Source organism: Falco cherrug, chromosome 19, assembly GCF_023634085.1.
Source record: "Falco cherrug isolate bFalChe1 chromosome 19, bFalChe1.pri, whole genome shotgun sequence".
Classification (NCBI taxonomy): Eukaryota; Metazoa; Chordata; class Aves; order Falconiformes; family Falconidae; genus Falco; species Falco cherrug.
Genome location: NC_073715.1, coordinates 1,473,514 through 1,496,450, shown reverse-complemented (window position 1 = coordinate 1,496,450; position 22,937 = coordinate 1,473,514). Strand labels below are relative to the sequence as shown.

Genomic DNA, 22,937 nt, shown 5'->3' with positions numbered 1-22,937 from the left:
CAGGGTGCCCCAGCATTCGGCAAGGACCAGCACAGGTAGCACTGGGCTCCATCCTGCACCCAGAGCCAGGCACAGCATTTGGAGCATTTACACCATTTCAGAGGTGCAAGGACCAGCGTGACTTTGCCCTTCCATTGACCTTCCTACTCTTCCAGGGAAGGAGTTACTTTGCAGGCAGACTTTTCCAAGGAAGAAGCTCAGCTGATTTTCTACAGTAACAAAAGGAGGAAGCTAGAAAGGTCCAAAACACCAATTTCTTCCCGCCCCCAGCAAAGCCTAATCCAGCCCCTGACACAATCCTGAAGCAAACCTTTCCAAAAGGCTCTACTGTAAATTTATTTTCCTTTTCCTTCACAGCAGCACGTGAGATCAGACCTGCTGCATGAGCTGAGTTATGCTGGGGTTATAAAATGGCTCAGACTAGGATGGGGAGGGGGTTGAAAGTTTTTTGCAGCCCTAGTCCCTTATCCAGGCCACCTCCAGCATCCCCCTTGCTGGGTATTTCTGCAGGGAAGTCAGGAGCTGCTGCGGGCAGGGGCTGCCTCCCCCTCTCAGCCAGAAATTCAGCTTTAAATAGTCCACCTGGAAGAACCTCCCCTGTTCCTGTAGTCATCGGTGGAAAAGGATGGGGATGGAAAAGTGCGGTGGGACACGGCATCTTCCCCAGGCACGGGCTGCCGGTGCCCCCGGCGCAGGGCAGGGCTCAGCCCCGAGGGGATTGCAAAACTGTCTTTGAACCAAGTTTCATAACCGGTTGTGGAGCAGAGGTTGAAAAAAACAAACAAAAAAAAATGCTTCTTATTTTTCCCACTGCTACATTGAAGCCACGTCCCCATGCGTCATCGGTGTCACCAGCTGTCATGAGCTGGGGGCTCCCTCTAGTGAATCTGGGGCCACGGGATGAGGCTGTGGGGTGAAAACCCACGGGGCAGGGATGGTGTTGGGGTCCAGACCTACTCCAGCCACACTTCCCAGTGCTGCTGCACCAACTCTTTCCCTCCGAGGTGCCAGTTCTCTCTCTCTCTCGCTCATGCCCGGCTGCAGGGTCGTACCCAGAGCCCCTCGACCTTCTCCCGGTGCTTCAGCATCTTGCTGGCTGCCCTGAGCTGTGACCTGGTGAGATTTCATGCCTTCCTTCAGCCCTGCTTTCCTCCTCCATCCCTCACCTCCGTGGCTGTTGTCACAGCCCCAGCTCAATTCGGTACGGGTTGGCACATGCCGGAGGGGTTTGCCCCAATTCCCAAGTGATGAGCAGGGTTTCCTCCAGCTGGGAATGGGGATGTCGGTGGCCAGTGAGCAGAGGCTGGGCTGCTGCCTGCTGCCGGGAGAAGTTCAGGCCATGGGCATCATCACGCTGGCATAAACAGTCATGGGCTCCTTGTCGGGGCTCTGCAAAAGAGTGGGGAAGCAGAGGGGTCGGCGAGGTGCCTGAGCTGGGGGGGCTGTGGGTCATCCCACAGCGATGCCCAGACAGGGTGAGGACTGGGGAGGGCAGGCACCCTTACCTGTGAGAGGGGTGCATGGCCCTGCGGGGCAGGCGGCTGTGTCAGGGGGCTGCGTGGGGCATGGGGGGCTGTGCCGGGGGCCAGGGCCATGTCTGGGGGCAGGCCAGTGGCTGCAGCATAGATGGTGGTGCAGGAGGGGTGCTCGGCGGCAGCGGGGCATTTCTGCTTCTGCATGGAGGGCGAAGGATGAGCAGCGGCAGGCAGCTTGCTGGGGGGGCCTTCCCTCCCTCCACCCTACAGGCACCCACCGATTCTTCCCCAGTTTGCATTGAGCAGGATTTGGCCGGGGGGGGGGCCACACCACACAGTCTGTCCCCAAAGCCACTCTGGGATGCTGGGGGTTGGGGAAGCCACCGCATTCCCAGTGATTCCCAAATTAACAGCGACCAGGCTGACCCCAGCAACAACAGGGATGGGTGACCCCAGCGAGCCCACGGCCACCCCAGTCACCCCCAACCACAATTTCACCCACTCCTTCGCCAGTCACAGGGACGAGTTGATACCCAGTGGCCAAAGCCCATCACTGAGCGTGCTGCAGACCAGCGAGGAGGCACCCAGCAACCACCCAGAGCTTTGGGTGCTGCCTCCTGAGGTCAGGATGCTGCAGTCAGAGACCCCTGCCCACCCAAGAAACCCTGGCAGCATCGTGCCCACCCTCCCTGCTGGCTGCAGTGCTTGGGGTCCTGTAGCATTTCCAGGGCTAAAGGAGCATTTTTCCCCTGTGCACCGAGGCTGTCTGGGGTCGTGCTGGTCATGGCTCACCTGCACCCGCTGCACTTGGGAGTAGATGGTGTGCACCGCATTGTTCTCGGCGAGCGGCGACTGCTCCTGCTCCCGGCCAGCTGCGAAGGGATAAACAAGTCACCGAGCTGGGAGGGGAGCAGGGACCTGGGGAGGGATCCCGGTGCTTTGCCAGCCACAGCCGAGGCACGGTGAGGTGAGCCCATGCTGGATCCCTTCCCAGCACGGTGCTCCCTGGCTGGACCCTGCTGCATCCCTATCGTTGCAGCTGCCTGGCCGCGGTCAGAGGATTTCTGGGCACCACAGGGTCAGTTTTGCAAATTTGTCACTAGACAGGGAACGGGAAGGGAGGGCACAGCCTGGATGAGGCGCTCAGAGAGATGGTGCTTGCTCTAATCTGGGCTGAGATCGTTCCATTCCCCTTGAGACTGCAGTATGATCTCAAGAGCCCATCATATGGGTAAAGCATTGGAGATCACGTGCTGGTACATTTCTTTTTTTCTTTTTCTTTTTTTTTTTTTTTTTAAGCTGGTTTCCTTCCTGCCTTTGGCTCTCTGCTTCAAAAGAAACACATTTAACACTTTCCCAAGGGCAAGGGTACTCTGTAGACGAGGTGCCCGCCCAGCCCCTGGGTCTGTTCACCGGGATGGTTGGGGGCAACTTCTCCCCCCGACAAGGCCCACCCCAGCTGAGGACCACCAACCAGTCCAGCACCCTCCCTCGCAGCACTCACCCATGGGCATGGCCAAATGGGTGGCCGCGAAGGCACCGATGAGCACGATCACTGCAGCGATGGGCAACACCACCAGCAGCACCAGATGCTCCCTCCTCAGCCCGGCACTGCCTGAGATGGGGGGCAAAGAGGGGAGGGGGTCAGCCACCGGCCCTGGGCTTCGAGGTCACCCAGAGCTGAGCAGAGTGGGCTGCTAAAATCTTTCCCCTGCTCATCACCTCGTTTGGGCTGATGATTTGAATAGAACAGGAAACAAGGGGGCAGGAAATGCTTCTTTAGAATGGAGCTCTCGCTAACCTCCTCCAGACCACAACAGTCAGCGAAAAACCTGCTGGGGGCCAGATCAGGGCCAGATAAAGCCCTAAAAACGTCTCCGGTGGCTTTATGGGGGCCTGCGGGGAGGCAGCCCCCCTGTAAAATGCCCTCGCACAGCAGGTACACTGGGAGAGCGCCCTGGGACAGAGCTCCGCAGCTCCAGCCAGGTTCCCACCCCCAGGAAGCTCCTGGGTTGGCCCTGCTCCCACCCCACAGACAGTGACACCTTGCAGGGGTTGTCCCCCAGTGCAAGGGGGTGAGAAACAAGCCCAAAACCCCCTTGGAGCATCTCATTTCAGCATCTCCCTTTTCCTAAGCCAGAGTCCCAACCGTTTTCCCCAGAGGGATCTTTTCCCAGCACAAGTCACTGTGAGAGCCCCAGCAGAGGGGTGACTTCATCCGCGGGTCCCCAGGGAAAGGGGCAGCCACCACGCTGCCCAGCCCCAGCAAAAGTCCCCCCAGGTCACGAGGTGTGCTAAAAAATCCCGGTGAGAAAGAGTGTGACTTTTAGCCCGAAGGGGAAGTTGTCCCTGGGTTTTTAACACCCCCAAACCACCCAGCAGATTAGTCTCATGCATTTAAAACGAGCCCTGAGCAGCGGTGCGGGCAAGCGGGATGACCGAGCCGGCGGTGGAGGCAGGCAGGCAGCCAGCATTTACAGAAAGGGCTGGGCAGGTGACGCAGTGGCCACTTTTCTTGCCAAAAGGCTCCTTTGGGGCTGCCAAAAGCAGCATGAAATTCCCCCTGCCCAGTAAGAGCAGGACCGGGAGGCTGGAGGGAGCCAGGTCAGCAACTGGGGACTTACCTCCTTGCTCATAGCTGCACTTGGAGGAGTTGAAGACGATGACCCGGGTGCTGATGGGGTTGCTGGCCGTGCAGGTGCAGGGGATGCTTGTGTTCTGCAGCGGGTAGGAGAGGTGCAGGAGGCTGCCGTTGTGGGAGCAGAGCTGCGAGATGCTGCTGTCCTGGCTGCCCCAGCTGTAGGAGATGCTGTCCCCTCGCGCCGCCGTGCAGTTGAGGGTGATGGTGCAGCTGCCGTTAGCCGGTACCTGGCTGAGGATCTGGATGCTGGGATCAGACACTGGCTCTGGGGAGAGGGAGGGAGGGGACAAAGGTTTGTGTCTGGAGAAGGATGAGAACGTTGCCTTGGCCACTGCCTGGGAAGTCCTGCTGGCATCTCCTAAATCCCCGGAAGATGGAGAGGAACCAGTCTGGCCCCAGACTCACTGCAAACAGCATTAGAAAGGGGCACGGGCTTCACACCCGAAGGCTCCTTGGGGTACCCATACAGGGCTGCAAGGGGGTCCTGGACTCACTTCAGCATCCTGACACCAGAGTGGCCATCCTCCACCCACCTCCCAGACCTGCTCCCAGCATCCAACAGGGTCCTCCCGAAGCAGCGTGTCTCACCATACACCTCCAGCTGTATCTGCCAGACTTTCTCCTCCGGCCCCTTGCTGACAATGTACTCGTAGAGCTGCCCGTCCTGCCGGCTGGTGTTCAGGATCTCCAGGGAAAAGTTCAGTCTGTGGAAGAGAGCTCGTCCCTGCATGTAGTTGGTGTAGTTGCCATCCAAGTACTTGAGCAGGACGAGTTTCCTCTGCGGGTCCTCCGTGTCCCGCTTCCAGACAGCCTCTCCAAAACGCAGGGTGAGGTCCTGGAGGTCGGGGGGGATCTGCAATGTCGTCGCCTTCCCCAAGGTGCCCAGCACCATCTCCCTTGCCCCATGGCCCATGCCTAGAGAGCGGAGAGAAGGGCTGAGGCAGGCAGGGAGGCATGGGGGGGGGCTCAGAGCGACCATCCCCCTCCCCATCCCTGCTCTACCAGAGGAAGGCAGATGCCCACAGGGCTGCAGAAGCCGGTGACAGCATCAGACCAACCCTGGTAATCCGCAGACTGGAGGCAGCTTGGGTTGTACGAGATAATCTGTTCAATTTTCAACTGATTTATCTATCTGCATTTTCACGCTCGGGGTTATCCACCACATCCTGTGCCAGCGATTGCTGGCAGGGGGGAACACACACTACACAGCAGGGCTCAGCGTGAGCTCTGCCCCATTCTCAAGCCACAGGACCACCCCCAGAACCAACAGAGCGACCCCCAGCCCTCAGCCCCACATCCTGGACCCCCAAGGATGCGAGTCAAGAACTCAGCTCAGCAGCCAGAGGAGGAGCGTTGCCTTCCTTTGCTCTTCCTCCCCACTCCTGCCTTCCCAGAGCAAAGCAAGAGAGTTTGTTTGCATCAGCCTCAGCATTCCCCCATGTCGGGCGCTGCTGTGCATGATGGCCAAATCCTGATTTGAGATTCTGGGTTTTCTGTTGGCACAGCCAGCCAGCGTGGTGAAACATCACCCCATGGAGCAGGGCTACTTCCAGCAGGGGAAGGCACTTGTGGTCCAGGTCTGGTGGTGATGCTGGTCCTGGGAGAAGGGTGCTGGCAGTGGTAGGACCAGCCTGGAGAAGTCCCGGTGACACCAGAGCAGTCCAGAGGGGAGCGATGTACGGTGGCTCTTGGCCAAAGCCTGCAGCTTGGTGCACGTCAGGGCATCCACCTCCCGCGAGCGCCTCAGCTCCAGAGACCTTCAGTGGGACTTTGTAGGAATTGCAGCCCCCTGGAACTGGGCTCGGGGGTAAATCCCAGGTTGTCCTACTGGTCAACGTGGTCCCAGGTGTGCATCTTGGTGGCCAAGGAAAAGTGCTCTTCAGAAGAGAGGTGCAGGTATCTCCCACACGTCCCAAAGCATCTCAACCACCTGGATTTCCTGGAGAGCACATGGGGGCGTCTTCTCCCCCAGACCCTTTCCTGTCTTTTGCTGTAAGGCAATGATTCATGTTTGCCCTCATCACTGGGCAAACAAGTTTGTTTTTGTAGGAAACAGCGTGGGGAGAGGTGCCAGCTCAGCGCTGCTGCCAGCCATCGACAGTGGGAGCATGGAAGGGCCCCCCCCCCGGCGTCACCCCCATGTTTTCTACCAACTTCTTTCCAGCAGGGTGAGGCTTTGCCCCAGAGAGAAAAAGAAAACCGGGGGGGGGGGGGGGGGGGGGCGGGAACGGGGACGGACACGACACCTACCCCAGAAAAATAAGTCGGGGGAGGCCCAGGTAAGCCCAGTAGCCGCCTCTCCTGCAGCAACATACAGTTCCAGTAAAAACCACAGACCTCTCCCCACCACCACCTCGAGTGCCATGGCTTAGTTTTTCCCCCTCAGTGGCACAAAACACAGCAGTTTCTGAGCTCTCCCCGTGAACTGCATCTCCCCACCACCAAAGCAGCCATGCGGACACGACTGTCACCCCACAGAAACTCCACAGTCCAGCTGACCCAGTCCATCACCCATTTTTTCGCCAATACATTTACTGTAAAGCCCAGCACTCAGACGGATGCTGTATTTTCTCAGCAACGTGTATTTTTGATGCAGCGGTCAGGCTCCTCATTAATCACCAAATGGAAAAGCCCTTTTTACATCACATGAGAAAAACCCTCCGCTCTGGCAAACAGCATCTCCTTTGCTGGGAAGACAGGTCAGCGGGAGCAAGGCTGCGGGAGGAGGGATGTAAAGGGGACGGAAAGTGTCAGTGCCGAAGCTCAGCTGGAGGGAGGCAAGCGATCCGTGTTGGAACAGCATTAGATCCAGAGCAGCCCCACATCAGGTATTGGGCCCGTGGGACTTTTGGTGTGCTGGCCAGGCAGAAAAGCCCGGTGGGGGTTTAAAGGCAGGTATTCGAGTAACTGCGAGCCAGCAGAGCCGAGGAGAAACCCCAGCGCAGCAAGGGCTCTGGTTTCCTGGCCAAGCCCTTTGTTTTACACCCAGCAGCTCCACAGATGCAGTGGCAGAGGGGTTATGGGGCCGTGGGGACACACACAGTGTCCCCAGGGAAGAACAGCCATCAAGCTGGCACTGAGAAGGGGGTCAGGATTAGGCAGAGGTCCCTTTGCTCTGCTGGGGCGTCCTGACTCACCCCAGTGCTCTTGCAGGGGCTCAGTGCCACCAAACCCGATTTTGCAGCATCCTCCCATAACCATCAATGGGCTGGGAGGCAAGGAGCCCTGGGGAATCCAGGTGCTCCTCATTCCCTGACCAGCTGCTCTGGGCAGAGGATTTAGACTCATCCAGGACATCCTCCCCAGGAGATCACCCACAGCTGGCCAGGACTCTCCTGGCACCCAGAAAACAGGCACTGCCCCACTGCCACTCCCTTTCCACTCACCTTAAACACACTTTACTGCTCGGGTACCATCTCCCAGCCCACTGGCACCTCTTGATCCGAGACACTCAGTATCACGGAGCGAGACCATCCACCAAGGTCCTTCATCTCAAGTACCCCAGTTCACATCTGGTACTAAATTATTTGCTCGGCGTTATGAATACCCCATTAAAACACACGGTAGAGTGCTTCACTACTGCAGCTACACTTTCTCCATCACCGTCTTTGTTCATTCATCATCTTTTATTCTCTCCTCCCTCAGCCTGACTAGTAGGAGCGTATTAGGGATGCACCACGCATCCAGCTTGGAGTTGCAAGCCATTTATCTTCTATATGAATATTTATACTAGATCTGCCCGTCCACCCGGCACACAGCTCGCGATTTCTAAAGGTCTTAATATCTGACAAAAATTCCAAAACAATCTGAACCGAGGTATTTCACGGAGAGGAAAACATACATACCCCAAACACGGCCGAGAGAGATCAGCAGCCAGAGACACACGCTGCAGCCCATGTCTCTGTTCACCAGTCGTCTGCAGTGGAGTTAATTGTTGCTGGGCTCATTATAAGAACAGGTGTACTCAAATCAGAGACCTGCCCCCGGCCATGTGTTTCCTGTTTTTGGCTGAATTACTCTTTTTTTTTTTTTTTTTTTCTTTTCTCTTGAGTGGAAAGTATTCAAAGCACTGAGTTGTGCTGCTGAATGCTCTGCTGGAGACACCCCAAGAGACCTGCAGAAGGAAACGGAGCATCATTTTCTAGTTTGTACCAGAGCTGCATCATCCTGCAGTCTTTAACCTGACCCCAAAAGAAGAGGAAACAACCAGCAAAAAAGATAATTTCACATACAGTAACAGCTTCCCGGGGCTGTACAGAGCCTTCAAACCCTGCTACCACCACAGGGGTGGAGGCGGGTGGTGTGGCATCATCCCAGCTGCTTCTCCATCCGCATGCCACGGGGCTGGGACCCAGCACAAAGCCCACCCTGAGAGCCGGCGTGCACCAGCCTTTGCAGCCGCGATGCCCACTGCTGCAGGAAAGCCTCAAATATTCCAGCATTAATCCATATCCCTGCTTTGGCCTGCACAGGAGTTACAACGAGGAGGAGTATGGGTGGTCTTTAAAAACCGACTGAGGAAAAACCCACCCCTTGTTCCCAAGCTGAAGACTCAAGGGATTTGAGCCTGGACTTCAGTTTGCTCCTCTTCGAGGCCAGCCCCACCGCAAGTGCTCAGGGATGGGGATGGTCCCCCCCCCTGCCATGGAGGTCCCCCCCCTGGTGGGGATGGAGCAGGGACCACAGCTTCCTGTGCTCAGTGGAGAGCCAGGGATGGGGAGGATGGGGAAAACGCCACTCACTTGTTCCGCTGCTGGGAAGGGGTGAGAAAAGCTTGGTTGTTTTTGTGTTTTTAGTGGAATGAATTATTCACCTCCAGGGGATGCTCAGCCCGCACAGCTTGAAAATGGAGGAAGGGTTTTTTCCTATCGCTTTCTTCACATTCTCGTTGCTTTTTCTGGTTTTCGGAGAAGAGCGGAGGCGATGGCGCGAAGCAGGAATTCCTCTGCTGTTTTAAACCGACTGTGAGTGCTGGAAGGGTTAACTTAAATCCCACCACTTTTCAGTGGAGCCAGACTCCAAGACCTCTGCGAGTTTTGTTGCCTAAAACCACACTCAACCACCCCAGCATCCTGCCAGGCTGCTCCTTTCTGCTCCGAAAGCAACAGGCTGAGAAAAAAAAAACCAACCCACCAAACCATTTCCCAATAACCAGCAGTTTGTGCAACAGCTCAGCAGAGGGGGAAAAAAAGAAAAAAAGGACGAGGAAGGGCAGCACGAGGAATCCTTTTCTCACCCCATGCACGCACACAAGGAGCTTTGGGCTGAAACATGGCGGTTCCCACCAGCGGCAGCCGGCTCCTGGGTGGAGGACTTGGCCAGGGATGGAGTTGTGATCACCTTGGGGTATTTTGCAGATGAACAAGCTGCCCCGGCACAAATCCTGCTGGAAGGAGGTCTCCGGTGGACGGGCCCCACCGGCTTGGCCCCAGGGAGGGCACAGAGAAGACCATTGACCACAAACTGGTCCAGGAAAGGCATAAAAGCCTGATAGCACCCACGGGGCGCTACCACGCTGGGCTGACACCCACCAGGAGAAACACAGAAAATAGTTCAACATGCAAAACCATCAAGAAAAAATCCCTCCAAGAAGCACTTGGGGGCACAAAAATCCTCCTTTAACCAAACAGAACAATCCTAAAGCCTTTTACTGTCCCTATCAGCTCAGGCTGAAGTCTCCTGGCTGGAAAGGTGCCTGAGGTATGGCACCAAGCTCCGTGTTTGTTCCTCGCAGGAGGTTATACGCTGATGCTCAGCGGTCATCCTGGATTTTCTCAGAGGCAGAAGAGCCCCAAACCTCCATATAGGAAAGGACCAAGACCCAAGCAAATATTTTCAACAAGGGGGGGTGGATTTCTGCAAAAATAAACATTGGTGCTAAAACCATCAGCCCACCAGTAGAAATTACCCCAAGCTGCTAATTACCCCCAGGGTGGGAATCCGAAATCCCCCTCACCAGGCAGCCACCCACCAAGGACCCCCACCCCGAGCCTGCAGCCCCTGCCACCAGCCTTTACCGCAGGGCTCGGAGGGGGTCTGCTGGAAAGGGGTTGGTGGGGTAACCATGTGGTTGGTAACCGCAAACTGCCCTTCCTTAAGTGATCTCTCTATTAAGAAATAATTAATAATTCACTTTGACCCTCTCTGGGGATAGAGCACGCCATGTCCCACCCTAATCCCCCTCCCCAATAAATGAAATGCAGACCCCAGGGGTCACATCTCCCCTTGACAGCTTCTGTAACCAACCCACAGGGCTCCCCCATTTCTCTGCTCAGGTCTGTCCTCACCAAGGCCCCCAGACTCGTGCTCCTTACTGATTTTTCAAATGAGTCAGCAAGGTCCCTGTTGACCCTTTGATGAATCTGACCTTAGGTGTCTTTACTTAAAAACAGTTCTGGAAAGCGATGCCTCTTGGGTTTTATGAAGGGTAGGAACCTGGTTCTCCCCTTTCTTGAGCTGCTTCACTGGAGCAGCCACATCCCAGAGCTGCGGTGGCCCTGAAACATGTCCCCATCCCTCCTTGCAGGCTGAGGGACCATCACCATCATTCACAAGACGCATCCTCCCACCCCAACAGCCCATGTCCCGCCATCCAGAACCAGCTCCTCCTGTGGGGGACAACTGTGGAGGGGCTCCTGTCCCCAGCAAGGGTGTTGGGTGGGAAACACGGCTCCTTCCATCATCTCCTGCAGTCCATGAGCACCCTTTGCAGCCAAGCCCAGCCCAGAGAATGCAGAACAGGTACCTAAAAATGTGGTCTTTAGGGTTAAAATTCATTTAATGTGTACAGAGATGTTTCTGAAGACAGAGGCCATAGTCACCCTGCGGATCCCTCCCTCACAGAGAGAAAAGCACCACCTTAGTTCTGCCCCCACGAGATGCTCTGGTGTCCTCGCACCCAGCCGGTGTCCCCAGTTTCAAGCTAAACACATCGTGCACTGTCCTGCACTGTCCCACGGCTCATCAGTCCCATCAAGGGCATCACCCACAGCAGGTGATGGCTGAGGACCCCCAGGAAAGGGATAGATTGGGTTTCCTCACAGATCCCAGGGCTGGGGAGAAGAGGATTTCCAAGCAGTTAACCATTAATTTAGCAATTTAGATTGCTGGCATTCTCAAAAAAAAAAGAAAACCAAACAATCAAACAAAAACCGGTTGCAACAATATTCATACCCGTTTTATTCCAGTCTGAAGAACATGATCTCTGAATGAAGGAAAGGAGAGAAGGGGAGGAGGGACCCTGAAGGCAGCAGCGGAGCAGCCAGAGACCAGGTGGGTGATGGTGTAACCGATGCTGGTTCTAACAGTTCCCTTGAGCACCTGCATCTTTCTGCATCCAGCCAGCCTGGGGGCCTCATCCAGGTGCTGGTCCAGTGGTGGGGGGTGCTGAGATGAGTACAGAGGTCAACTGAAGAGCACCCTTAATCCAGAGGGAGGAGGAAAAGGAGGAGGACGAAGTACCCCAGGGCCATCAGCACGCTGGTGGTGGTGCAGGATGCGGCACTGGAGGACTCACCTGGAGGCAGAGGGAGATCCAGGGTGTGGGGGGGGGGGCTGTGGGGTTCCCTAGGGGCCCCCCGTCCCCCTCCCCAGGTGGGTTCCTGCCACCCACCAGCCCATGGTACAGGGGGAAAACCAGGACCCACCACTCCTGACCCATGAGGCACTCCCAGCCTTGCAGGGACCCGCCATCTTCAGGGTCACGGCCACTGCTCTGGGGGACCACCCCCCACTCCCCCCGAAGCCAAGGGCACCTTGCTGCCCACCCCACCCGAGTTTTGCTATCTCACACGTCCATGGCAGGCAGTACCTATCCAGGAGCAGGGGTGCCTGTAGGTCAGCGAGGTGGAGTTGGAGGACACGGGGTTGCTGGCTTTGCAGGTGTAGGTTTCTAGCGAGGGGTTGAAGGAAACATGCAGCACAGAACCACCCGCATCCAGTGGGACCTTCTTGGACCGCTCCCACTCGTAGGTCACCCCTTCGAGCCCCACTGAGCACTTCAGGATGGCTTCACACAACACTGGCTCATCCCCGATCACCTCAACATTCACAGTGGGCTTCGGCACCAGGTCTGCAAGAGGCAGCGGGATGTTGGAGCATCCCCATCCCTCCCAGTGTGGGCACTGGGACAACCCTCCCGTCCCCCCAGCTCACCATACACCGTCAGAAGGATGTTCTCGATGTGCTCCTTGCCCTCGACATCCTCCAGGTACACCTGGTACGTGCTGCTGTCTGTTTCCTGAAGGGAGCTGATCTTTAGGGTGTTGTTGGGGAAGAGCTCCAGGCGTCCCTTGTAGGGGGTGTTGGGGTACTGGACCGGCGCGCTGCCGTCCCGGCTGGCAATCTTCATTACGTTGTCACGTCGCCATTGGATTTGGTGGTAGGTCTGGTTTTGCAGGCTGGGACTGAGATACACCACCCCATGAACGGCCCCCACCACCTCCGATGACCAACCCTGTCGCACCCCGGCTGCTGAGAAAGCAGAGATGGGTGTCACTTGGGCAGTCAGATGTAGCCCACCCCTCCACGGGACTTGTCACCACATGGGGACCTCCATTCCTCCCAAATATCTGGAAAATGCAAATAACCCGTTTGCTCCCCAGTTCCCAGCAGCTCTGCACTGCCTTGGCCTTGGAGGCACATTGCAAGGACAAAAACAACAACAAGCTGATGGAAGACCTTCCTCTTCCTCTCCCCAAGCACAGAACCACCCAACTTCCGCAATGTTTAAGGTTGGTGGGTTTTATTCCCTTTGCTTTCATTTTGGGGGTCCTCGCTCCCTCCATGCTCGCCCGATAGTGGGCCCCCAGCTTGGTACTGGCGATGCCAGGGGGGTTCATGGGAAGGGGGGCGATGGATCACAGCTCGGATGCAGCACCAGGATGGGAAAAGCCAGGGGAGGGAGCTGGGACGGGGCGGGAGGGGTTACCCACAGACACATCCCCAAGGTCCCCCCCATCCCTCAAGCCACCTCCCCCCAGCCCAGCACCCGCACCCTAGGAGAACCTGCCGCCATACCTTGCATGATGAAGAGGAGCGCTGTGGTAAGCCTGGCTGCCATCTTCTCTCTGTGCCCACACCTGACCCCAGGGGGGGAATCCGAAATCCCCCTCACCAGGCAGCCACCCACCAAGGACCCCCACCCCGAGCCTGTAGCCCCTGCCACCATCGTTAATCCTGGGGCTCGGAGGGGCTCTGCCGGAAAGGGATTGGTGGAGGAAGCATGTGGTTGACGCACGTGGTTGACAACCGCAGATTGTGCTTCCTTTACAGAGCTGAGAAGCAAAACAAAAATGAAAATAATTCACCTTGAGCCCCTCCAGAGACTCAGCACCCCATCCTGATAAATGAAATGCAGACCCCAGGGGTCACATCTCCCCTCGAAAGCTGCTGTAACCAACTCACAGGGCTCCCCCCATTTCTCCACTCAGGTCTGTCATCACCAAGGCCACGAGACATGCCATTGAGCAGCCTCAGCTTGAGCTGGGACCACCAGCACGGGTGTTCAGGGCATCCCTGGGACCCTGGTTTGTGGGTGATGATATAGGTGGGAAGGAGACAGGAGGGATGACTGGCTGATGCTACAGCACGTGCTGCAGCCCCGGCACGCTGGACTCCCACCAGGGCAGATGCTTAAAACAACGGATTTTAATTCCAGCCTGGATTCCTTCCTGAAAGATGACATTTCAGGGCCTGTGCTGAGCTCCAGCTGAGGGATGCACGGGGCAGCGAAGCTGGTGCAGCCCCCTTGTTGGGGGCAAACGGTCTCCAGCATCTTCCCACGCACCACCCCAGCCGCGAGCGAGGAGACGGGGTCCGACCCCGGCCATGAACAAAGAGCGACAGTGGCACCCGCTGAGCCCTGACCCAGTTTAATTTCAACCCTGAGTGGTCCCCATCCAGCCGAAACGAGGATGTACGAGCACACCAGCAGCCATTCGACGACGCCGTGGCCGGATCGCTGCCGCCAATCCAGTGGCACCGCGGTGACGAGCGTCCCCTGGCTTGTTCCCGTGCCTGATGTCATGACAGTGAGAGGAACCGGCGGAGACGGGAAAGCAAACTTCCCTGGCAGGGAGCAAAGTGCTGCCTCAGCACTTGCAGAGAGCGCTGCAAATTATCTCCAATATGCAGAAGCAGGTCATTAGCGTAAATTACAGCGCCGTGATGGAGCGTGGCTTCAGCAGGAGCACGACAGGCTGATGGATGCGTCAGCCCCCAGGCTCCATGCTGTCGCCTTCAGATGTTTCCACTCATCAGGAATGTGGGGACCCAGCATTTCGGGCTGCGATGCAGCTCCTGCTTTAGCCCCCGCACACAGGCAGTGGCCACAGCCCAGCAAGGGCTGTCACTGCATCCCCAGCACCGAAGGGTTTCCATCCCCTCCATCCTGCCTGAACTTTTCCCGCTGAACCCAGCCCCGTGGGGAGGGGGATGTAAGAAGTATTCAACTGACACAGCAGATGGGGCTTGGGATGGCATAAACCAGCCCAGCTCCAACAGCAGTGCCAGCGCACTGTGCCTGACCCCCATCCATGCCAGCCCAGCCCCCTAAATCCCCTTATTGTGGCAACCAGACCCCCCCCTCCCTCCCCGTGCCAGCCTCCCAGCGCAGCTCCCGGTTAATGATCCCAATTAATGCTCGTTTCACAGGGAGCAGCCACAAAGCTATTTTGACACGAGGACTCAGGCTGGAGGGGAGCACCGCGGAGCTGCCGCTGCTCCCTACGCTGCCATCAAAGTGCCACATTTCATTTTAATCCCAGAGAAAAGCCCTTGATCTTCCTTTTGGGAAGATCTTTGAAGCCAGAGCCCCTTCTTTCTTCAATCCTTCTCCCAGGGCCACCTGTGCCATAAGAGCACGGGATAATTTACGTGGAAAGGGTTGTGGCGGCGTCTCCGGTCTCAGCTCGCCGTGGGGCAGCCAGGGCCATGCCCAGCTGGTGCAGGCAGGGACCACCCTGCCCTGGGCCACCTCTCCCCTGCCCGACACACACGGCTGGAACTCCACAACGTGAATCTCCACAGAAGACTCCCATCACTTCAGAGGCTGAGCCACAAACAGGCTGTTCCCACCACTTCCCTGTGCCAGACGTACATTGCAGGCTATCAATAGCCAATTAAGCTAATGAAAGAAGCACCACAATTGTACTTCAGCTTTTATTTGCAGCGAAAAAATAAATTCCTGAGCGTATCAAACCTGTCAAGACCTCAAAATCCCACAAGATCACACGCTGGCACTGAACACATGGACACTACGTGTGTTCTCTTCATGGCGCTGCCTGTCCAATTTCACATCTGTCCCCTCCCTAGACAGGTTCCCATCCCAAATCTTTCACCCTTTCCTCGCAGCCCCAAAAAACAAACAAACTTCGAAGATACCCAGGGCTCATCTCCCCACCAGTCCAGTGTCCATGACATCTACGTAGGCAGTGGAAAACAGAGCTGGGTCCAGCCTTTTCCTCCTGACAGAAGACTGCGGAGCGGAGAACCCACCATCAGGCAACATGGGAGTGGGGTGATGAACCCAGCACCCGGCTGACAAACCGAGGGGACCCGAGGCTCTGTGCCACCGCAGAGGGACAGGGATCATGGCAGGGTACCCTCACCTTCCCAGTGGGCTGAACCATGGAGTAGATGGTGGTGTTTTCAGGCCCCCGATGGCAGCTGGGTCCCTGCCAGGGAGAAACGGTCAAGATGCACAAAGAAAAGGAAACTTTGGGCAAAAAGGGGGGGATTTGGTAGTGGGGACAAATGTGTCCAGCCTGGGGGCTGCACAGCTGAGCCCACGGCACAGCCCTGGTCCCCGCTGCCAGCATGGGCTGACCCTACCAGTGTTTTGGGGCAGATGACGGCATAGATGGTGTTTCCTTCCAGGGCGACCTCACCAGTCCCATTCTGGAGGAGAAAGCAACCCCAGACTGGTTAAAGGATGCAACCCGAGGGGGGCAGACATTTCCAGACAGATGTCCCATCCTGCCAGGCAGAACAGGGAGGGGACACCCAAGGACACTCCCAGCACTCACAGGGTCTTGAGCAGTTTCGGCTTTTCCCACCTCGTTATAGACAGTCAGACTCTGCTCAACGCATCCTGGGGGAGTTTGAAGGGTCAGTGTCAGACAGCTGATGCGTTAGACCCCCCCAGACTGAGGAGGTGGGGGGTCAGCCCTCAAACAAAGCAGAGGGAGAAAGAGGTCCCTTGGCAACCAGGAAGGTTTACTTTGTGGGCACCTGGCAGGGGCTGGGGAGGGATGCTTCAGCTCCAAATAAAATGAACACCCAAACCCAAACAGTCCTCTGGACCCCAGGGGATGAGACCTCCAGGTTTGGGCACCGACGCTTGGGCTGCTGCGATGCTTCATCTAGCTCATCAACCTGGACCACCCTGCATCAGCGGGGGTGAGCAAAGACTTTGTGCCCTGTGCAGCACCTGGCAGGGGGGTAACAGTGCCCAGTGGCTTACCCCGCACCAGCCCCAGGAGAGGGAAGCAGCCCAGGGCCAGCATGGAGAGCATTAGTAGCATGACAGAAGGCAAGGGCTGCACAGCCAGTCCCACTGCTGCCCACCCCACGAGCTGCCACACCAACCCCAGGGACAAACCTCCTGGAGGGTCCTTTCGTCGCTTCCTCCACCAGCAGCAGGTGACAACGAGGGCTACAGAGATGGCCAGTGCCAGCCCCAGGGACACGGCCACTATCCCCCATGGAATGATTCTGAAAAGCCCTGGGGGAGGAAAAGCGGAGCAGAGCCTCAAGCAATTTCTAAGCACCATCTCCATTGCAGCCCACGGACTCAGTGGTAACTGGGAAACCTCACCCTGGTTACACCACCCGTGCTCAGCATCATGTTTCTCTCCACCAGGAGGGAAAATTGGGCATATTTTATGATCAGCATGATGTCCTCTGCATTTTCGCTGAGGCCCTGAGAGGACTGGAAGCCGTGCGGCTTGTGTATCCCCTAAATCCTGCTTTTACTGGAGATATGCAAAACCCACCTGGATGTGACTGTGCAACCTGAACTAGAAGAACCTGCCTTAGATGGGGCTTGGATTAGACGATCTTGAGGTCCCTTCCAACCCTGACCATTCTGGGATGGCAAATTACCTGGGGCCGCAGCACGGCAGGCTGCCCCGGCGTCGGTGCTGGCCGTGTCCCAGCTCACCGCGTTACTGGCGTTGCAGCGGCAGACGGTGGAGTTGGCATCCCCACGGAGCTGCAGGTGCAGCCGGGGCTGGTGGCCCAGGGCTCCCAGGGCATCCCCGCTGCAGGACCAGCTGTAGGAGACGCTGCCGGTGCTGGGCACGGTGCAGAGCAGCGAGAGGTTGCACCAGCCCTGCTCCCAGTGCAGGATGCGTGCCTCCAGGAGCAGCTGGCCGATGGGCTCTGTGGGGATGGAGCTGGTGAGAAGGGATGGAGGGGACAGGCGGATGGGGACACGGGGACACGGCTACTCACCCCACACCGACACCTGGAAGCACAGGGCAGTAATCGAGCCTGAGGCATCCTCAAATCCTGCCTCATAGGTCCCACTGTCTGCCGCGCTAACTGGGCTGATCCACAGGGAGAGGGTCTCCTGCTGGAAAGTAGCTCTCCCAGAAAAGTGACCCCTGGGGGGTGAGGCTACGCTGTTCTTCTCAGCCGTCAGGATCCGCTGCCGGTGTCCCGCATCCAGCTGCGCTCTCCATTCGACTTTTGCCCACTCCAGCGGGGGTCTCTCCGGCAGCAGCTGCAACACTCTGCCAGCAGCCACGGCTTGCTCCTGGTATTCCACGCATTCTAAAGCAGAGAGGGGCGAGCAAGTGACTGTGGCCCCGGGAGATGCCCTATGGAGGGGGCACAGCCACTGGAGCCCACCATGCCCCAGAGCCGCAGCCCCCAGCACGACCCCTCCGGCTCCCCAGGGACAGGGAGCTCAGCCCGGTTCCCACCCCCATGGCAGTGGTACCCTTCTCCCTGCACCATCCCAGGCTGGCGGCACATCTCCTGCACCCGCTGCCCTGGCCACACTTTGCAGATGGGTCATGTAACATCCCCTGCCCAGAGCAGGGGTAGGTGCAGACCCTCTGCTCATATCACCTGGTCGCTTATTTGTACCCCATTTCCTTCCTTGCCTGTTCACCCTGGGGAACAACAGGAATTTTGCCCGCTGAACCCCTTTTTTTTTATTTTTCTTGAGTTTCTGTGCTTGCCTCCCTCTTTTCAGTGCAGCCCCGGATGTCAAGGGCTCTGGTAGAGGCAAGATAAAAAAAAGCCCCTACAACAAAGGAACACCCGCAGCTACGGGGGCTGAGGGTGCACGCAGCCTCACTGCTTCCGCAGGGCTGCCTGTGGTCAGGGCAGCATGGGGGGCTGCCTGGCCCCGAGGGCGCTTTGCACAGCCCCACACAACCCCCCACCTCGTGGCCCTCAAGGCAAACGTCGGCCTCCAGGAGCGGAGCTCCCACCCTGCAGCCCCCAGCAGGGTTTTGCCTCCGTACAAGTGGTCCAAACACCGAGCCACGCTCGGAGGGCACCCAGGGGCCAGTGACTTTGCCACCGCAGCCACCAGACTCCAAGGAGCTCCAGGTTAAACCTTGTCTTGGCAAAGCCGCGGAGGATGCCTGCCCTCCCCAGCCCCCTGCATGCAGAGGGGACATCCCATTGCTCAGCAGATCTAGGAGCACAAGAAGCTAGAGCAAGCAAAGGCAGAAGCATCCTCCCCCAGGGAAATGAAGGAGCAGGTTTGGGAGCAGGCGCTATTTATCAGTTGCCACCTTGATGGCTCGCACCTGAGACCCACAGCTCATTACAAATGGGGGCCCTTCCCACCCCTCCCAGTATTAAACAGCCTGCAAGAAATAGGAGCTGTGGTCTATTATTGCTTTGTAGGTGTTCAGTGCTGCAAGAAAAACGTGAAGACCCCTTAACACCCTTATCCTAGGCTCCTGGAGCTGCCCAAGAGCATGTCTCCAAGTATGCAGAGTTGGAGAAGAAATCATGCAAAAAATACCTGCCTGGAGATGTGATTGCAACCCTCTGCCTACAGCCAGAGTGAGTGCTGGGCCGGTGCAGCACACCTCAGGTTAAGCGTGCCAGCACCTGCAGGGAAGTTTTGCAGCTCAGCTGAGCCCATGGTTGCTGCAGGCTCTGCAGCTTCAAGCAAGCAACGCACCCCCGAGCAGCGTGTGCCCCCCAGCTCCGCACCATCAGGGTGGGCGATGAGGCTGGGAGAGGTGGCAAGAGAGGGAGGGTGGAGGTGATGCTCACCTAGTCCCTGTGAGAGCAGGGAAGGGTGGATGGAGTATGCGGACATGCAGCTGGGAAATGCTCCAGCCACCAAGCTGGTGGCCCCAGACCCGGGCATTTATCTGCTTCCCTCATGCAGAAGTTGCTGGCTTTAGGAAGAAGACCTTCAGCCACCAGCAGCTCCCCTGAATTCATGGGGAAAAAGATGTCTTGCTTGCTCAGTGGAGAGATGCAGCCTCAAAAAGCTGCATTTTGGGGTTCAGGAAGGGTCAGCACTGCTCCAGCAAGTGATTTATTTTGGACAAGCTCTGCCTGCAAAGGGGAACTGGCGCTGCGTGAGAAGCATCGCGGCTCTGCCCGCTCTGGGTGGGACCGGACACAGAACTGAAGCAAAGCCAAAAAAACCCCAGCCCTGCTTTATCTCCCCAGGGACCCCAAGCCCAGCTCGCTGCCCAAGACCCTGCAGCCCCCTCTGGCCTGAGTGCCCACGGACGCCAGCGGCACGGCCAGCCTTTCCCCAGCACCCAGCTCCCCATGCAGCAGCAACACCTCCCCACCCGCGTGGGCAGCCGGGCTCACCCACCGCCAGCCTCCCCTCTGTGCCGTAAGCCCCCATCCTCCTGATAAGCCTGGCACCGCATCCCCCCCTCACCTTGGTCACTGGCAGCGGGCAGCAGCACCAGGCACAGCAGCACCAACAATGCGGGTGAGCACCCGGGTCCCCCCATGCTGGTGCATCTCCTGGTGGCACTGGAGCAAGGTCCCTGCAGCCAGGGAGGTGCAGAACCCCTCGGAGATGGTGACTGTCCACCAGCGACTTTCTCTCCCTCCTGCGGTTCCTTCGCATCCTCCACTTCCATGTGGTCTCCTCCACCCTGTTGCCCCCCAGGCCACCCCTCTTCCAGGATGGGTGCTGAGGTCCCCGTGGGGGAGGACATGCTGGTGGCTGCCCCGGTGAGCTCAGCTGCAGGGCTGGGTGGCTGCAGACCTCAGGAAACTAATTTTAATTAGCAGGGGGCGGGTGGGGAGAAGTGGTTTTTGGGGTTTTTTTCCTTCCCTTTGCAACTCGCTTCAGGAGGAGCTGCACCAGGTCCTTCATGGCAGCAGTTTGTGATGTGCAGATGTGTCCAGCACCCCGACCACAGGCAGGGGACAGCCCCCAACAGCAGAATTTGGCCCCCTGGGGAGCAGTGCTCAGCCCAAAGACCACCATGCCGTGGGGTCAGGGAGCTGGGGAGTGGAGCAGCCTGGCCAGGGGCCTCCCAGCTGATGCAAAGCCGGGGCTGATCCTGCCCCAGTCTCCCACCCCAATTCCCACCTTTCCTTGGGACAGCCATGGAGCACATCACCCTTCCTCTCCTTGTCTCCCTCTTCTTCCTCTGCTGAGCCCAAGGTAAGCGCAGGCGGGTGGCAGCCGGGCTTATCGCAGGAGCTGCAATGAGTTGTGTCCAGCCTCAGCACCAGCCATCACGTGGGGCTGGAAAATTCCTTGGCAAACGGCTCTTCCAAGCGCACCCGGGGCCAACGCTGGGCTGCGGCTTGTGTTTGAGGGGTTGTTCTTTTTTTTTTTTACACAGACTAACAAGTAATCACCTTGTCACAGGATGAGAGCGGTCTCTCGGGTTGCTGGGTGAAGAAAAGAAACCCCCACAAATGGAAGCTGAAAGCAAAAGGTGCGTGTGGAGGGTCAGAAAGTCGCAGCACGAAGGGTACGACTTAATTTGGGCCATTAAGAGGGAATTATTGTAAAAAAAGAAAAAGTCCTTTTTTTAAGGAAGGGCTGCACATCTGGGAAAAAATGCGCTGCTGGGGAGGGTTTGGCTCACAGGGGAGAGTGGTGAGTGAGAGCTTCGTCAGAGCCTCCTGCCTTTGGAAAATGGGATTCCCTCTCCGTTAGCTTTAGATAACGGAAATATATTGGTATAAAATAACCCCCACGGTGCGTGGCTGGGAGTATCTTTCTCGCCAGCCAAAGCTACAGTGGAGATGGAGGATGGGAGAGCAAAAGGAACTGAAAATGGCTTCCCAAACCACGCTTGGCTTCCCCAAGTGGAACCAAGGGCGGCTGAAGGCACGCGGTGCCGGAGGCTCTGATCCCCAGGGAGGGATGGAGCAGGGCTGTGCTGGGTGCGGGACCCCCCTGCGCTGGTGGTGGCTGTGCCCCCTCCATGGGGCATCTCCCGGGGCCACAGTCACTTGCTCGCCCCTCTCTGCTTTAGGACCCCTGGAATGCTGGGGAAAAGCTGTGGCTGCTGCCGGAGAGACCCCCGCTGGGGTGGGCAAGAGTCGAATGGTGAGTGGGGCTGGATGCGGGGTACCGGCAGAAGATCCTGACGGCTGAGAAGAACAGCGTAGCCTCACCCCCCAGGGGTCACTTTTCTGGGAGAGCTACTTTCCAGCAGGAGACCCTCTCCCTGCGGATCAGCCCGGTTAGCGCGGCAGACGGTGGGACCTATGAGGCAGAATTTGAGGATGCCTCAGGCTCGATTACTGCCCTGTGCTTCCAGGTGTCGGTGTGGGGTGAGTAGCCGTGTCCCCGTGTCCCCATCCCCCTGTCCCCTCCATCCCTTCTCACCAGCTCCATCCCCACAGAGCCCATCGGCCAGCTGCTCCTGGAGGCACGCATCCTGCACTGGGAGCAGGGCTGGTGCAACCTCTCGCTGCTCTGCACCGTGCCCAGCACCGGCAGCGTCTCCTACAGCTGGTCCTGCAGCGGGGATGCCCTGGGAGCCCTGGGCCACCAGCCCCGGCTGCACCTGCAGCTCCGTGGGGATGCCAACTCCACCGTCTGCCGCTGCAACGCCAGTAACGCGGTGAGCTGGGACACAGCCAGCACCGATGCCGGGGCAGCCTGCCGTGCTGCGGCCCCAGGTTTGTAGGTATTTTACATTTTTTTGGGGAGATTTTCTGTCCCTCCAGCTCCAGACTTAAATTCCTTTGAGATAAATAAATGGGAGATCTAGCCATGGACTCGGCGTGCAGAGGGTGTGCGAGGTGGCTGGGAACCGGTGTCGCCGTGACAGGATCAGTCCCACAAGTGCTCTGAGCTTGTGCTGTGACAATTCAGCCTCAGCACCCCCCTGGCGGGGGGTGGGGCAGGGGATGTGTCCCCCCTCCCCTTCCCCACCTTCTGTCTCTATTCGTGGCCCTCCTGCAGAGCCAAGGGGCTGCTCCACCGCTGGCGCTGGGCATTCCCATGGCACACACATCCTTGTCCGGCAGCAGGGACCCCCTTCCTGCGGTGCTCCCGGCTCTTTGGGTGCTGGGTAGGACCCCCCCCCAACTAGGGAACCTGCAAAGTAGCCTCCAGCCCCCACCCCGCTGTGAGCATCACATTGGTCCCCAATAAATGGGCCACTTTTAACAGTGGGGAGCTGTTAACCCCCCTGAGCGCAGAATAAAGAAAAATCTACCTCCGCCCCCGTATTCTATATTTTGGGTTCTTGAACAACTTCTGGGCTGTTCTGTGGAGAGGACAGGCCACAGGGGGATTCACCCTCCAACAAGCCAGGGCAAAGCTTCCCACCACCCCAGAGGGAGACCCTCAAGGCAGGGCTCTCTTTTTTTTTTTTTTTTTTTTTTTGGAGCAAACAGGG

General features: G+C 57.7%; 3 protein-coding genes and 1 long non-coding RNA gene across 14 annotated transcripts; 1 reads left to right on the top strand and 3 right to left on the bottom strand.

The window, feature by feature from the left end:
- Positions 1 to 317: 317 nt before the first annotated feature.
- Positions 318 to 8,315, bottom strand: LOC102058877 (signaling lymphocytic activation molecule). Of its 3 annotated transcripts, none has more exons than XM_055696489.1 (7): positions 7,962 to 8,315; positions 4,705 to 5,031; positions 4,100 to 4,381; positions 2,980 to 3,090; positions 2,268 to 2,347; positions 1,506 to 1,673; positions 318 to 1,389 (listed from the first exon to the last, which is right to left on the bottom strand). In XM_055696489.1, exons 1-7 carry the CDS (start codon positions 8,011 to 8,013, stop codon positions 1,333 to 1,335), a joined length of 1,077 nt encoding a protein of 358 aa, XP_055552464.1. In that variant the 5' UTR covers positions 8,014 to 8,315; the 3' UTR covers positions 318 to 1,332. The 3 variants fall into 3 exon arrangements, with proteins under 3 accessions (XP_055552464.1, XP_055552465.1, XP_055552463.1); XM_055696490.1 differs by lacking the exon at positions 7,962 to 8,315 and adding an exon at positions 5,119 to 6,309; XM_055696488.1 differs by lacking the exon at positions 7,962 to 8,315 and having other exon boundaries at positions 4,705 to 6,309.
- A 2,956-nt stretch (positions 8,316 to 11,271) lies between these two features.
- On the bottom strand, positions 11,272 to 13,330 carry LOC102059050 (CD48 antigen). 2 transcript variants are annotated; one of them, XM_005434790.4, is made up of 4 exons: positions 13,135 to 13,330; positions 12,271 to 12,588; positions 11,927 to 12,187; positions 11,272 to 11,632 (listed from the first exon to the last, which is right to left on the bottom strand). In XM_005434790.4, the coding sequence occupies exons 1-4, from the start codon at positions 13,283 to 13,285 to the stop codon at positions 11,538 to 11,540; spliced, it is 825 nt and encodes a 274-aa protein (XP_005434847.2). In that variant the 5' UTR covers positions 13,286 to 13,330; the 3' UTR covers positions 11,272 to 11,537. The 2 variants fall into 2 exon arrangements, with proteins under 2 accessions (XP_005434847.2, XP_014131921.1); XM_014276446.3 differs by having other exon boundaries at positions 12,271 to 12,585; positions 13,135 to 13,329.
- Positions 13,331 to 15,260: 1,930 nt separating this feature from the next.
- Positions 15,261 to 20,906, bottom strand: LOC102059219 (natural killer cell receptor 2B4-like). 4 transcript variants are annotated; one of them, XM_055696487.1, is made up of 8 exons: positions 20,660 to 20,906; positions 17,572 to 17,892; positions 17,221 to 17,499; positions 16,718 to 16,840; positions 16,143 to 16,207; positions 15,949 to 16,014; positions 15,726 to 15,791; positions 15,261 to 15,592 (listed from the first exon to the last, which is right to left on the bottom strand). In XM_055696487.1, exons 1-8 carry the CDS (start codon positions 20,685 to 20,687, stop codon positions 15,506 to 15,508), a joined length of 1,035 nt encoding a protein of 344 aa, XP_055552462.1. In that variant the 5' UTR covers positions 20,688 to 20,906; the 3' UTR covers positions 15,261 to 15,505. The 4 variants fall into 4 exon arrangements, 3 of the variants coding, with proteins under 3 accessions (XP_055552462.1, XP_005434848.3, XP_055552461.1); XM_005434791.4 differs by having other exon boundaries at positions 19,994 to 20,662; XM_055696486.1 differs by lacking the exons at positions 16,718 to 16,840; positions 20,660 to 20,906 and adding an exon at positions 19,994 to 20,279.
- Positions 20,587 to 22,737, top strand: LOC102059389 (uncharacterized). Of its 5 annotated transcripts, none has more exons than XR_008729867.1 (4): positions 20,587 to 20,734; positions 20,945 to 21,861; positions 21,934 to 22,154; positions 22,261 to 22,737. It is a non-coding gene; the product is annotated as an uncharacterized LOC102059389 (long non-coding RNA). The 5 variants fall into 5 exon arrangements; XR_008729868.1 differs by lacking the exon at positions 22,261 to 22,737 and having other exon boundaries at positions 20,945 to 21,050; positions 21,561 to 21,861; positions 21,934 to 22,252; XR_008729869.1 differs by lacking the exon at positions 22,261 to 22,737 and having other exon boundaries at positions 20,588 to 20,734; positions 20,919 to 21,050; positions 21,561 to 21,861; positions 21,934 to 22,252.
- The last annotated feature ends 200 nt before the right edge of the window (positions 22,738 to 22,937 follow it).

What these genes read in the sequence shown, in the direction of transcription:
- LOC102059050 (XM_005434790.4), bottom strand. Translation starts at nt 13,285, where the DNA reads ATGGTGGCAGGGGCTACAGGCTCGGGGTGGGGGTCCTTGGTGGGTGGC. An exon ending in GCTCCTCTTCATCATGCAAG is followed by an intron (nt 12,589 to 13,134) that starts GTATGGCGGCAG and finishes CTGCTTTCTCAG; the next exon opens with CAGCCGGGGTGCGACAGGGT. An exon ending in CATCCTTCTGACGGTGTATG is followed by an intron (nt 12,188 to 12,270) that starts GTGAGCTGGGGG and finishes TGCCTCTTGCAG; the next exon opens with ACCTGGTGCCGAAGCCCACT.
- LOC102059219 (XM_005434791.4), bottom strand. Translation starts at nt 20,279, where the DNA reads ATGTCCTCCCCCACGGGGACCTCAGCACCCATCCTGGAAGAGGGGTGG. An exon ending in CCGAAACTGCTCAAGACCCT is followed by an intron (nt 16,015 to 16,142) that starts GTGAGTGCTGGG and finishes TTTCTCCTCCAG; the next exon opens with AATGGGACTGGTGAGGTCGC. An exon ending in TGGTTCAGCCCACTGGGAAG is followed by an intron (nt 15,593 to 15,725) that starts GTGAGGGTACCC and finishes TCCGCTCCGCAG; the next exon opens with TCTTCTGTCAGGAGGAAAAG.
- LOC102058877 (XM_055696488.1), bottom strand. Translation starts at nt 5,107, where the DNA reads ATGGGGAGGGGGATGGTCGCTCTGAGCCCCCCCCCATGCCTCCCTGCC. An exon ending in GATACAGCTGGAGGTGTATG is followed by an intron (nt 4,382 to 4,704) that starts GTGAGACACGCT and finishes CCCTCTCCCCAG; the next exon opens with AGCCAGTGTCTGATCCCAGC. An exon ending in CCATTTGGCCATGCCCATGG is followed by an intron (nt 2,348 to 2,979) that starts GTGAGTGCTGCG and finishes ATCCCTTCGCAG; the next exon opens with CTGGCCGGGAGCAGGAGCAG.